Below are 15,081 nucleotides of genomic sequence, written 5' to 3'. Positions count from 1 at the left end.
CACCCTTGGCCTAGGCTATAAGTCGATCGTCAACACCCTGAAACTGCGGGGTTCAAGAGGATAAGTTCCACTCAAAATAGGTGTCACTATGGGCAGTCAAAGGTGTTGGATACGTGCGCTCAGCGTCATATCTAGAGGTTGTCTTTGGAAAACAGGCATATGCGTGCTGCCGGCATTGCTGCAGAGGTAAAAGGTTGTCAGTTTGTCTGTGCTCAGACCATATGCCATGCATTGCAGTAAAAAAAAAGTCACTTCAACATTCACCATTTCCATGATATCATTATGGAAGAGTGGAAGAGAATTCTAGTGGTAAACTGTGAACCACGGGTCAACTACATACCATCAGGGGTTGCAGGAAATTAATGGTAGCCACTGAAATTATTGACACCTTGTTTCCAATTTTGAGAAGTAACTTTAGTTGGCCGCATATTAAACTCTCTGCTGTATTTTGAGTGAAGTAAATACATTTCTGTTACTATATCCAAGCAGTATGCCCAGCGGCCGAGTCTTTGGTTTCATTGTAGTCCTATTCATGATGTCATTTTTTGGGGCGAGTGGTTTACCCTTCTGATCCAGTCAATAATTTTTACAAGCTTTATATCTAGAACGCATGTGATTATCGCTCAGCCAAATTGGTGACTTAAACGTGACCTTATTTGTAGGCCTGATATTCAATTGCTTTGATGAATGGTGAACAGCGGCAATGCTACAGTTTATGGGAATTCGTATATTACATTAAGTCTTACTATGTAATGCAACACAAAATAAATCAACAGTAACATCAAAACATTTACCTTAATTATTTTTTTACAAATGATTTGGAAAATTAAATATAAATATTGGTTTAACTAAATAGTGTCAAGAGTTAAAGCCTGCTTCTATGTTCCTCTGCACATTAACGTGTGTAACATCCCATCATAGCATCTCAGAGCACTGATCTTTAATCAACCATTAAAATCTGAGATTGATTAATATGCTGCATCAGGGCGATTATAATTTTGTTAATAATTCTCACGAAGGGCAGCCAGGTGGGAGTGTGGTTAGCATGTCTGCCTCACAGTTCTGAGTTTAAGGATTCAATCCCTGCAGTGTTCCAACCTTCGTGTGTGAAGTTTGCATGTACTCCCAATGCCTGCATGGATTTTCTCTGAGTGCTCTGGTTTCTTCCCAAATCCCTCAAAAATCTATGATAGGCTGGTTGGACACTTTGCCCGGAGGTGTGGATGTAAGCGTGAATGGTTCTCAATCTCCTTGTGCTCTGCGATTGGCTGGCAATCAATTCAAGGTGCACCCCCCAGCCCATAATTATCTGGGATAGGGTCCACCACCCTCTACAACCCATGAGATAATAAGTGTTACAGAAAATGAATGAATGAATTCTGATCAACTTATATGTGTGTCTGTTTTTCTCTTTTTTTTCATTTTTCATCAGTCATGCGTCAGTCAATATTTCTGCTAAATGTATTGGATTTTATTGATCCACATCATTTTTTTTTAAATGGCAGAAAAGGTGATTTATATATATATATATATATATATATATATATATATATATATATATATATATATATATATATATATATATATATATATATATATATATATATATATATATATATATATATATATATATATATATATATATATATATATATATATATATATATACATACCATACTACATGTTTTTGCACAATTAATAAGTATAATTATCAAGAAATGTATTTAAAAATAGTAAAATTATAACATATTTTAAAGTATACTTTAAAGTACTATGATGTATTAAAATCTAAATATCATGTACATATAATATTGTAAATACTTTAAATGTACAACCAGTCAATGTTCCCTCTCAACTGCGCGCGTGCGCAATTGCGCGCTACTCTCGTCTTCTCCGTGCAGCAGCAATTATATGGAACGCACAAAATAAAATCCAAACTTTTTTTCCCCTTTCCCCATGATGGCGCCGTTTACGCGGCAGCCAGTGGCAGTAGCTCTGTCCACTCTAATGTTTTTCGTCTTTTGCAGCCCTTCTATCTTTTTTTTAAATCACATTTTAATATTTCTTAAATTCTTTTTTACTTTACTGGGCAAATAGAAGAACAAGCCGTGAAATTGGGTGGTAAGCTAATATTATATAATATATATTATATATAATATTATTTAATGCTAATGTAACACTTTCAAATGTGTTTAAACCAGTACTCAAGGATCGACCTAGAACAAACAGTTTAACCAATCAGGTTTCTGCTAAAACAAGCAGCACCTGACTGCAATCGACTTACACTTATAATACACATGATTGATGAAAAGGTGTCATCTTGTAAAATGAAATGGGTCAAATGAAATCCTCTGCCTACTGTGGGCTTTTGTGGAATAGTCCCCTGGTCTATAGTATATCAGGGTTGTGGGATGATGGATGCATATCCCAGCTGAAAAGTGCACTAAACCATAAATCAGTGGTGTGCCGTCAGGGCATTCAAGGCCTTCTCTGCTGACCTATGAAATATCTCAATCATATATTATATTTTGTCCATCAATACTTATTAAATAATTCCAAATTGTCTGATGGCTTCCTTTTATTGCTTTCACCCTGGTTGCGCTGCTTCCAGATGTGTGTTTTCATATTGAAGCATTTAGCCAATCACATTTCAGCCATTATTTGTTGCCAGGGTCAGAAATCTGCCTCAAGGCCTTCACGGTCAGTTCTGCAGGCAATGCTGCATTAAACATGCATGGATAAAACTGTTGCTTTAACCAATCAGAATTCAATTTGGTGACACCAAGGCCTTCTCGCAGTCATAGGGAAACATCATCACTTTCACCAACTATGATTGGCTAGTGATAGAGTAGGGCAGGGGTGTCACACGTACGGCCCGCGTGCCGGATCCGGGCCGTCTGGTGGTTTGGTACGGCCCGGGGAAGAAAGCTGCATTGTATAAAAAAATATGAATTTTCTTTAAAATTTGTAATTCTTGTATTATCCGCTAGGGGCGCAGTGTTTTAGTACGTGCAGACAACATGAATTGACATTTATTTATGTTCTTATGTCAATCTCTTGTTCATAATATATTGTTCATAATGTAAAAGGAAAATTCTGTTAATAAACATTTTGATAATTCACTTATTCTTTGCACTAATTATTAGTATTAGTGACTAATACAAAGGGGAAAAGTGGGCTTATTGTTAGTTCTATGTAATTTTGCAATGAGTTTACTGTTCCGGCCCGTTTGATCTCAAATTAAGCTGCATTCGGCCCGCAGACCAAAGGGAGTTTGACAACCCTGGAGTAGGGGGACCAAGGCCAAAGTGAGCCAGCCAGAGCTCGCAAACTCAACCGACAATGGCCAACGGAGGAAAACAAATGGATTTCAATACAGATTTGCAATTTCCAGACAGACTTTTCCAGAAAAAAATGGACATAATTAAGAAAGGGCATTCAACCCCGAAGCTAGCAAGCCTGGTACAACCGGGAAAAGGGTTTGCCCGCCACTTTCAGTTCGCTAACTATGAGCGCTACCCCTGGCTCGCGGGCTCCGAGGAACACTGCAAATTGTATTGCTGAGGGTAGTTTCTATTTTCCACCAATCGACATGGTGTTTGGAGCAACACTGAATTTGCAAATTTGACTTCTTTAACTAAAGCAGCAACAAGATACCAAAGCTCTGCCGGACACTCACAAGCAACAGTGCTCTCCAAAACTTTTGGAGAAACCCGAGAGGAGTTAAAATTCAACAATCAAGTGCACAGGGAAACGGAGCGCCACAACGAAAAGGTAAAGAAAAATAGGGAAATCGTACAAAGTTTGATAGACTGCGTAATTTGTTTTGGGCAAGCAGAAACTTTCATTTTGGGGACACGATGATATCGCTGCATCCCCAAAGAAGGGGAATTATGTGGAATTTCTTTCTGTCATTGCTGAGAAAAACAGATTTACATTACCACCAGTCCACTAATAAAGTTTAGTGGCACGTCGGGCAAAATACATAACGACCTGATCACTGCTGCTGCTGAAGTGATAGATGAAGAGATCAGAAGGGTAATAAGTACTGTTTGTCTCTGTAATGGTGGACGAGATGACAGACGCGAGTAATGCAGCACAGCTCGCACTGCGTTACGTCAAGGGCAAAGGTGTCAAGGAGCGGTTCGTCAGATTTGAAAATGTTACTAGTGGGAAGCGAGCCAATGACATTGCAGGTGTCATCATTCAATTTTTTGTGGAAAATGAATGTCTGAGTAAAGTTGTGGCACACTGTTATGATGGTGCAGGGGTCATGTGTGAAGTATGAATGTATTTTATGCTTATTATTATGTCTTTTGGTTTATATAGTGTAGTAACTAGAATAGAATTTTGCATGACCCAGTGGAAACTTCCATCATGACACCTTTTAGTTAAGGGGGTGTCATCTTTCACGACACCCACTTCTTTGTCTACTTCTTCCCGCCTTATGTTTGTATCTAGGTCACATGACCCTTTGTTAATAAAACCAGCTCAACTGTTGGAGGGAGGCAGGGATTGGAACTGGTCAGGCAAGGAGATGGACTCGTCTCCAAGCGCTTGCACCTCCCGACCCCTCCCTCAGCTGATGTCTTTGAAAATCTCATCAAGCCGACTCTGCGTGTGCTACCTCTGATCCGAATTATTGAATGTATATGGTTCTAAACCTGACATTTTCTGGTGCCGAAAAACCCGGGGATTCATTTCTGAATTTCTCGGACCGCGGTGGACTGAAGGCCAAGAATTACTGACGTCAGCCCTCTTACTTTGAAAGAGGGGGCTTTTCGGTCGATCGCGGCCCGTTTGAAGAAGGAACCCGGCCGGAGAGAGGATGCACGCACAAGAGACGGTAGGGCTGTTTAAAATTTATATATAACAAGGCTGGTGAAAATCCCGTTTTTCCTCTCGTGAAAAAGTCGAAGAAAAACGTTCCATAAATAGGAAATATTTGCATATCGTTGGGGAGTATGTATGTCAAAAAAAAATAAAGGGAATACACAAGATATGCGGCGAATGTACACTTCGGCCATAGGTGACATTCGTAAGGAAAACTGGTGACGCGGTTTAGACTAGAGGGTGAAAGAATCCCTCGTAAAGGATTTTTGGAGATTGTTAAAAATAAGGGAAACCTTCCAAAAATACAGCACCTGATGAGTAAAAGCGCTTGATAAAAGTAATCTTCATATGAAGTATATATATATATATATCAACCGAAAGGATATATATATATATGAACCTGAAATATGCCGTGACGCAGTCATAAATCTCGATGATTGCCGCGCAAAATAAGAGTATAAACGACTATCTAGGCGGGTAAATAAGATAATAAATTAGTTGGGACGTCCCTAAAAAATCCTAAAGAAATATATTAATAGAGTAACATTTGACCATTGTTTGGAAAAAGTTCAAAAAATCTTCAAACAAAAGAAAAGTTGCAAAAATGGGTTTAACAAACAGCAAAGAACTCTCAACCAACATGAAGTTTATGCTAAAGCATTTTCCAGGATAATTGCACATATATGAAAGAGTGGAGGAAGAATAAAGACAAAGGGTGGGGGGTGAAAAGGGCAAAGCACATGTGAAGAAAAAATGGCTGAGCCGAGGACAAAGGAAAAATGGCGGCCAAATGGAGAGAAAAAAGCCTTCTTTCCCTAACCCATCCCAAAACTCGCCAGCATGACAGGTCTGATGGATGCCAGGCCTGCTAAATGACAGTGCCCCCCTACTATCCCCCCTCTCGTACCAGGCACGGGGGGGGGGTCTCCTGGAATGCCAGACAAGATGTCTCAGGTTACCTCGCATCAACAAGAGCAGAGGGAGATAAGAATTTAGAAGCAGAGAAGACAGAAATGGCATTCATCCAAATTATTAATGATATCAAACAAGAAGTTTACAATGCAGAAATGGCATTGATCCAAAGTATTAGGTAAAGTTTAGATAAAAGTTGAGATAAAATAATTAATTTAGGATAAGCATGATTTCTATAGGATGGAATAAGATGAATCATGTTTAGTGCACGAAATATAATTCATTGTTTTTCCATCACTAGATGAAATATGCTTTAGTGTGAGTCATATTAATGACTATTAACCTAGTTCTTTTGAGAACAATTAGTGCTGATAGGACAGCAAAAGGTGGTTAGCTGCCAATAAGCCCTTTTCAGGGATGGCGCTCTCCACTAGTGAAAAAAATGCAGACCACTGATGTCTGATTATGAATGCGTGTGAGCGTGAATGGTTGTTTGTCTTTTTGTGTTCTTGATTGGCCAACCACCAAGATATAATTGATCCCTTAGATATCAAGGTGGAAAATGATTTAGCAAATTGGAATCAATTTCTGAAACTGCCAATAAGCCTTTCTGGATGGCGATGAAAAATCAAGGAAAATTGTTTAGTCCAAAGAATTTTTTTTTGATGATAATGCATTGGATTGGAGGAACAAATCTGCAATGCGAAATTTTGAGCACTGAGAAAAACAAAAACAGTGCATCATATGAAATTCCAAAGTACCATTGATGTATAGGGATAATGGCATCCAAATTGTGTTAACAGATTAATTGACTGAATTGACAAAATGTTCCATATTTCGTTACCATACCAAACGCCATTATTCACTACACGATTGGAGCTGATTGATGAATCTAATCTGACTATCTGTATAAAAGAAAAACTTTAAAGAAACGCACTAATTTTGAGTTAGCAGAAGAAGACTGTGTTTTTCAACAGGAAACATGGAGAAGACGCACGAGCAACCCAAAATGAGAACGTCCGTACAACTCTTGCTGACCAAACAGCAGACATGAAAATAGCGGAGGATGCAGATCCATCTTTGCACTGTAAGGAGGTTCTCTCAGTTGAAACGTTTGAGGAGACAGGTAAGATAAGCTTATTGACGCGATCAGACGTAATGGAAAGCATCCAATATTGATTGGAAAGATTATTGCTCGAGGAGCAATGCCATAAACCATAAGGAACTTTTATATTGGTTTTATTGTCTCCATAAAAAGTGAAAGCGTTTCAATTGAGAACAGACCTTCTTACAGATTTTTAAAGTAAACAATTAGAGAGAAAAAGAGACTACAATGGATAGATATGTAACTAAATTTTGATTTTATGCCTGACTATTGGAAAATGTTGATTAAGAAAGTTTTAAAGGAGATGATTGGCAAACTCCAAAGACAATGGAATGTTACATTTGATAAAAAAGACTACTAGTTTGGGATATTTTGAATTTCAAATAATTGAGTCTAATATGCAACGCGATACACATTGTTAATTGAATTGGGACTTGATTACTAAGCTTTTTATAAGTAATGAATTTTAATTGCCCTAAAGGAAAATTATGCTAGAAAATATTAACCCTGATAAACAAGGGGTGGTTACAGTTTAGTGGGTTCAATTCTTTTCAGAATTATAAATGTTTACATTTGTTTCTGGATATTAATTGATGTGAATGTCACTGTTGCAGAGAGCGGGAAAGCTGTTTTCCTGAGGAGAAGGCAGCCTGGTTTGCTCTTTGTATTTTTCCTATTTTTAGCATGATTAGTTAATTTGTGTAATTGCAGGAAAGGAAAAATCAAATATAGTTTTTGATCTTAACAAGGAAGCAGCAATCACAATAGAATAACAGCTAGTATATCTACTTTTGAATGATAAGACATTTAGATTTTCGCAAACAAAGTGATTGAATAAGTAAGATTGTTGTGATTTTTGTTCATTTGAGAATTAAGCCCAACCAAGTGGCCGTATGCAGGTGTTGAGCACGCGCTAAAGACGACAGCAGCTAAAGCAGCAGCGCAAACACTTACTGCACAGTATTCACAACAACAAAAACTGAGTCGAAAACAGTATTAATTAATATGCAAAACATTGCATCACAGAAGGTAGAGATGCATCTATACAAAAAGAACACAGAACAGTCTGCAGAAGACCTGTACACAGCTAAAGGCCTAGCGTGCCTCCCAAAAATTATTCCAAAATTGACCCATGGATTGAACCATGTCTCAACAGGGGGGATGATGGACATGGTACAGCGTGTGTTCCATGTCCCAGAGGTCTAAATACCTACTTTTAAATTTTTTGTAGGAACCGTTTGATTTGTTGCAGACCTGGTGTGCAAGGTAACCTCAGGCCCAAACGAGGACAACGTCCAAAGAGTGTGGGACTGGTAGAGCAAACAAATGTTCATGGAAGACCATTTCAACATCCTCTATGGGAAAGTGAAACATGACAAAAGGCTAAGGGCAAGGCAGACCTAATCACAGAATGGATGGTAACATGTTTGGAGAAACTTGTCCAAAGAACATGTTAGCTGCCGTGATCCCCTTTTGTCTACTTTGCAGGAGGTGGTGAAGCCAGGTGACTGGATGCTGATCCGAGTCATAAAAAGGAAGTCCTGGTTCTCTCCACGATGGGAAGACCCATTCGTGGCCCAACTCACCAACCTCCACTGCTGCAAAGATTTTTGAGAGGTATACGTAGATTCACCAATCTCAGGTCAAGGTGGTTCGAAACATAGGGGACTGTGAGTAGACTGCAAGCCGGACGGTACCAAAACCCTTGTCCGTGGAACATCATCAGACGTCTACTCACCTGCCCCGAGCGCCCCTCGCTTAACTTTGACATTTCGTAGACTTAGCATTCCCGCGCAGAAGCCAAAATGAAAGCTGCCTCCACCCTCATCACAGCGACTCTACTATCAGCCGCAACCTGGGCATGGCTGGATGCCCTGCCCACTGAGACTCGAGCAGGAAATCGAGATGGTCCCATGCTACTGTCGCAAAAAAAAAAAGACTGAGGTGGTATGAAAAGAGTGATCAAAAGAATTATTATGAAGAAAATGTGTGGTATAATTTCATGATGTTTCAGAAGAAATTGTCCGGTGTGAATGAAAATTGTTGCGTGTAGTCGTATACCTATTTCCACAGGCACCCCGCCAGTTTATCTTAAGCCAATTAATCCCTACGACTATGACACCAACACACCTCCATGGTACCTAGAAGCTGCAATTAGAGCTAAAGTTCCCCAAATTAATCCGACTGTACCACATTTGGCTTTTACAAGACTCCTAAAATACAATTGGACAGATCTTGCTATGTTGAACGACGTCCCATACCCACGTGGTTTTAAAGCCGTGTGTTTTGCCAGTATCATGTCCCTTTTTGGCCACTCCATGCCGTTGGGGGAAGTCCCCATGAAGTGCTGCAGTCAGGTAATTACCCCGTGCACGCGAAACACCACTAACAAAGACCAGTTCAATGCCACAGGAGCGCCCCCGGGTGCCACCTGCAGGGATTATTACACTCTCCCTGATGTATTGGGCACTAATCCTCAAGATGATGGGTATTGGCTATGCGGCCATACAGTGTTTTTGAGTTTGCCCACAGCATGGACAGGTCGGTGTGCAATGGTGCAGATGGTCCAGGATGCCTTCCTTCTAAGGGGAGTAAAGGCAAGGGATAAGAGATCAGTGCAATTCATACCATATGACTCAATTTGGGGCATTGATGTTCCTGATGACCATAAACTATGGTCCACCCCCCAAAGAAATTCATACTGTCACTACTTCCTCAGCTTGGAATTGGTAAAGTTATGCTCCGAGTGGAGACATTGAATTATCGTATGGGACTGTTCATTAACCAAACTTTCAAGGCTCTACAGGGCATAGCAGATGAATTACAAGCCCTTAGAGAAATGGAGCGCCAAGACCAGATGGTCTTGGATTTGATAGCAGCCAAGGATGGAGGTGTGTGCGCCATGGTCGGAGAACACGGTTGTACTTTCATCCCAGATGAAATCGGTGACGTAGGTAACATTATTCGTGCAATAGCTGAAATGAAAGCCTTGGCCAACGCCATGGCCCAGGATCACTCAGCTATAGGTGCATCACTTTGGTCGTGGTGAATATCCGGGTCGTGGTTCGCGATCTTGGTTAAATTTTTAACACCGTTACTTGCAATTATGTTACTCTTCTGTATTTTCTGTATTTTCTCAATGTGTATAATCCCTTGCATGAAAGCTATGGTTTGAAATACTATCCAGCATACGCTGGTAGCTTACAGTGACATACAGTATCACCGCATGACATGCCGCAATGAAGATTCTCCCACCATTTTGAAATGCGACGAGTATGTCGAGTCATCCGGGTAATTGTACATGTCTTAACTTCAAAACTGTGTTCGCTCATAAAGAGGGACACAGAGGGATTTTCTTATATAACCTTAAAGCTACCTCACGTTTTTCAGCTGCGCCTTCACAAATGATTTTATTGTTTTCCTATATAACCTTAAAACTATCTCACGTTTTTCACCTTTGCCTTCACAAATGACTTTATTGTTTTCCATACTTTTTGATAAGTACCTGCTGATGATGTTTATATTCTAATACCTAGATAGGAGGGATATAAATTGATGTTTAATGAAAATTCTTTCAAAGTTACTAAAGGGGGGAAATGTGAAGTATGAATGTATTTTATGCTTATTATTATGTCTTTTGGTTTATATAGTGTAGTAACTAGAATAGAATTTTGCATGACCCAGTGGAAACTTCCATCATGACACCTTTTAGTTAAGGGGGTGTCATCTTTCACGACACCCACTTCTTTGTCTACTTCTTCCCGCCTTATGTTTGTATCTAGGTCACATGACCCTTTGTTAATAAAACCAGCTCAACTGTTGGAGGGAGGCAGGGATTGGAACTGGTCAGGCAAGGAGATGGACTCGTCTCCAAGCGCTTGCACCTCCCGACCCCTCCCTCAGCTGATGTCTTTGAAAATCTCATCAAGCCGACTCTGCGTGTGCTACCTCTGATCCGAATTATTGAATGTATATGGTTCTAAACCTGACATCATGTCTCCTGGATTAAATGGGGTGCAGACTAAAGTTAAGGAGAGAGCACCGTTAGCTTTATTCATACACTGCCATGCACATCAGCTCAATTTAGTCCTGACTCAGGGGGTCTCAAAGCTTAAAGATAGCAAAAAAATCTTTTCTCACCTGAATGGCTTTGCTGCAAATTTTTTTTCAAGATCACCTCGACGCACACAGCTGCTGGACGAAATCTGGCAGCGTCGTTTGCCTCGTGTGGAACCAAGACGGTGGCAGTACGTATCCAGAGAGGTCAATACGGTATTTGAGAAGAGAGCTGCACTAAAGGAACTGTTTCATCACATCCTGGAGCATCATGACGAGTACGACGAAGTGTTTGCGGTGTGCTGATGGATGTAAAGCGTGTCTGGATGATTTTGAATTGTTTTTAATGGCATTTTTGAGCATTCAGACGTGCTTTTTTACTCCAGAACAACAAACTGGATGTACAGGTTTGTCCTGCAGGAGTAAAGGAGTTTTGTGACACAATTGAGCGCAAGAGGAGCCGATATGAGGAAATCTACAAAGCCACCGAACACAGTGCGGGTGCTCCAAGCGCACAAAGAGGTCAAGCGCACGATTCTCGTGTGCACTACCAACAACTTCACGACAGGATTCTGGAAGATAGTATTTGCAAGACGCGGACCAGATTTCAAGAGCACGAAAGACTGATGTTTCTCTCCCTCCTTGACTCGCAAATATTTCGGGAATACCACAGAAACTTTCCCACATGCAGTCTTCTCCACCTTAACGCAGAGCCACGGAACACATTTCAATCTGCCTCGGGTAAGAACAGAACTGATTGTAATGTATGCCATGGATGATTTTGCAGGAAAATCTCCCACTGATCTCTTTGACTTCCATCAGCAGAAAAATATGAGTGAGAGCATGGGGCAGCTGTACACATTAGTGTCCACTGCTTCAGTCAAACTGACTTTTTCAGCCCTAAATAAAATCAAAACTTATGCCAGTAAAACAACAGGACAGACTCGACTTTCAGCATTCGCTTTGATGGCAATAGAAAAGACATTTTTGATGGACCTGAAACGCACGTGTAATCTGTACAACAGAGTAATTGAAATCTTCTTGAGGAAAGAACGGAGGGTGGATTTTGTGTATAAATACAAAAAAATTTGGAGTAAAATGTGTCTATTTTCCAAAATATTTTTTTAGGTTTATTATTGATTCTTCTTGTGTCAAAGCTGTGGCTGCAGTAAAGGTTTTATAGACAGAATACTTATAGAGTAGAGTTGGATTGATTTACACGTAGCACTACTGAAGGCCCAGGTGTGAAATGCACTGCCATAATCTGGTTGCACACATAAACAGACTCACAATCACACCACTACTAAATACAAATACATTCTACAAAGCATGTGCCAAAGTCAGGTGAAATTACTACTACACCACCAGGAACTACAGTTATGATTAAAAATATCATATAATGTATTGTGTTTTCAATTTGAAACTTAGGCGGGATGGTGATGAGTGGTTAGCAACACAGCTTCACAGTTTTGATATCAAGGGTTCAATCAACAGCTGGTTCCAACCTTCCTGTGGGGATTCTGCAAAAGGGCCACACTGGGTCCTGGTCTTTGTTTCAACCGACAGTTTGACCAATGAGGTGTCAGGTAAAATAAGTAGCACATGAATTCCCTCAACTGATTACACTTGCAAAAGTAATTGATTAGCTGGGAACCAAATTCAGGATTTACCCAGCCTATTGTCCATTGTTAACTGGGATAGGCTACAGCACCCCTTGTGAGGGTAAGCAGAATACAAAATTAATAGATGAATGAACGAACAAACGAACGAACTTTAGACATATAGCTGATGTTGCTATATTAATTAACCAAGATTCCAGCGGGCAGCCTAGTGGCGTGGCAGCCACACACCTCTGGGGTCCTGGGTTCAAATCCAGGTCATGTCGACCTGTGTGGAGTTTGCATGTTCTCCCCGTGCCTACGTGAGTTTCTTCCGCATACTCTGGTTTCCTACCACATTCCAAAAACCTGCAAGGTATGCTGTCTGGACACTCGAAATTGCCTCTAGGAATGGGTGTGTGTGCACGGTCTCCTTTTGCCCTGCAATCGGCAGGTCCCCGATCGAGGGTAACCCCTGCCTTTGTCCCGAAGTCACCTTGGATAGGCTGCAGCTAACCCCGCGACCCTAATGAGGATAAAGCAGTTCATAAAATGAAAAAATTAGGTGAGATCCTGTCTTTATTGCCCTTCGATTGGCCGGCCACAGATTCCTTCTATTCCCTGCCTGGTGCCCATAGTTGGCTGGAATAGCCTTCAGCACCAGCGACCCTTGTGAGGATATGTGGTTTGGAAAATTAACTAATGAATTCTCTCTTTATGAACCCTAGTTTTAGATTGGGAAGCCTTCTTCATATCTTGAAAATTAAAAAAAATAATAATTCAACAGTTTAGATCGGTAGTTCTTAACCCTGTTGGAGCTACCGAACCCCACCAGTTTCATATGCGCATTCGCCGAATCCCACCAGTTTCACACACGCATTCAACAAACCCTAGTGTAAAATAAATATGATTTTTTTCAAATTCAAGATATTGAAATTCCTTGCGACACTGATTGGCCAAGCAATGCCACATAATCATTTGCAGCCAGTGATGGCCAAGCAGGCCATGTTATCATTAATAGACATGATGAGTCGATGTGTCTTGACCTCCGTGGCAGATTCTCCAACGAACCCCTGAGACCAACTCACCGAACCCCTAGGGTTCGATCGAACACAGATTAAAAAACACTGGTTTAGATGTTGAGATGGCTTTGCTTGTGTTTAGATTTATTTCCTGACAAACTATTATTGGTATTGTCCTTTCCTTTTGTCATTAAGTTAATATAAACTCAAGAAGTTACTTTCTTTGTTCCGATATACCATATGTAATAAAGACTTCTACTCCCGACCGCCCAGCCCATAATATTAGTGTTAAAATTTGGTTATATCATAAAGAAATATATTAATGGTAAGATGGTAATCACAGAAACCATTCAAATATTGTAGAATGAAATAAAATTAAAAATTATTTAAAGTTACTCACCATACTGTCATAATGTATGAGCTCCAACTCGTAGTCCGGAAGGATATCGGCCCTTTCATTGACCAGTGCCAAAGCCATTTTAGCAGCAGGGAGGCAGGCTTGGCCCCCGGGCCACCCTCCACTCATTGGAAAGAGAGCTCCTATGTATAGCTTCTTCTTGCTGAAAGCTGGATTCAAGCAGAACAGGAGTACTGCCAGAGTCAGGGTCACACAAAAGACAGGGGTAGACCTGCTGTGAGGGAAGCATTGGCAGACTGTAGCCATTGTACTTGTGGTCCTGTGGTTCTAGCTCTGAGGTACTTGGTTATGTAGAGTATATTTTACCAGAACTTTGGATATGGGATGACAATTAACCGACTTGGATTTTTAAAAATTAATTTCTACCTTGTTAGGAAGGTAGGTAGAAAAATTTATAGGTAGGTAGATAGAATAAAATCGAATAGTCAGTGGCACAAAAGTTAAGAGTGAGGAGCAGCATAGAGTTGGTCCCAACTTGGATATTAAGTTTAGATTCTCCTGCCAAGTTGCCTATTCTGGTATGCTGAAATGATCACATTTAGAATTGGTCCTAAGAAATCTCAAGTGAGAAATTCTTTAGGAAGAAACAATCCTGGAATAGTCTAGTTCTGCTCAAATCAGCTCTGGAATAGTTCTTCAGCCCGCCTACATTCTCTGCTCGCTGGTCCAAAGACGCATTACGACACACATTGGCTCGGGAGCACCGCGACACACGAGCATCATCTGTTGGTTTCCATTCAAAGCAGCCAAGTAAAATGATTTGATCTCGAGGTGGTCTGTCGAGGTGTCAAAATGAAAACACATCCCAGTTGTCGAGTAACAGAAGAAGATGAACAGGATGTGTGCAGTTCAACGAGTCCGAATGAGGTTTGACTGCAGCAGCACAGCACCCGTTTGTGGCAGCGCATGAGAGGCGAGGAAGAGAAGGAGGGAGAGGAGGAGGGATGTTCTGTTTCACAAACCACTTTGAATTTTCAATCCTATAATACGGCGCCACATTAATCTTCCACCCCCCCCCCCCCAATCCCTTTTCACTCACTCACGACCTCCATCCCACCTTCCTGCCCTCATCACCAAATTTTTTTATATAGTATATATATATATATATATATAAAAAATAAAAATAAAAAATAATAT

At 40.5% G+C, this 15,081-nt stretch overlaps 1 protein-coding gene across 2 annotated transcripts in view; it reads right to left on the bottom strand.

Moving 5' to 3' along the window:
• The window catches only part of gabbr1b (gamma-aminobutyric acid (GABA) B receptor, 1b), an 83,599-nt gene extending 68,769 nt beyond the window's left edge, over positions 1–14,830 (bottom strand). For both annotated transcript variants that reach the window (XM_077744075.1, XM_077744074.1), the window contains exon 1: positions 13,927–14,830. In XM_077744075.1, coding sequence (XP_077600201.1) covers positions 13,927–14,190 — 264 coding nt within the window. In that variant the 5' untranslated portion in view covers positions 14,191–14,830. The remainder of the gene's footprint in view (positions 1–13,926) is intronic.
• Between the last annotated feature and the right edge of the window lie 251 nt (positions 14,831–15,081).

The sequence above is a fragment of the Stigmatopora nigra genome, chromosome 21, assembly GCF_051989575.1.
Source record: "Stigmatopora nigra isolate UIUO_SnigA chromosome 21, RoL_Snig_1.1, whole genome shotgun sequence".
NCBI classification, from domain to species: domain Eukaryota; kingdom Metazoa; phylum Chordata; class Actinopteri; order Syngnathiformes; family Syngnathidae; genus Stigmatopora; species Stigmatopora nigra.
Note: the sequence above shows the minus strand (reverse complement) of the source record. Positions and strands in the feature narration are given on the sequence as shown.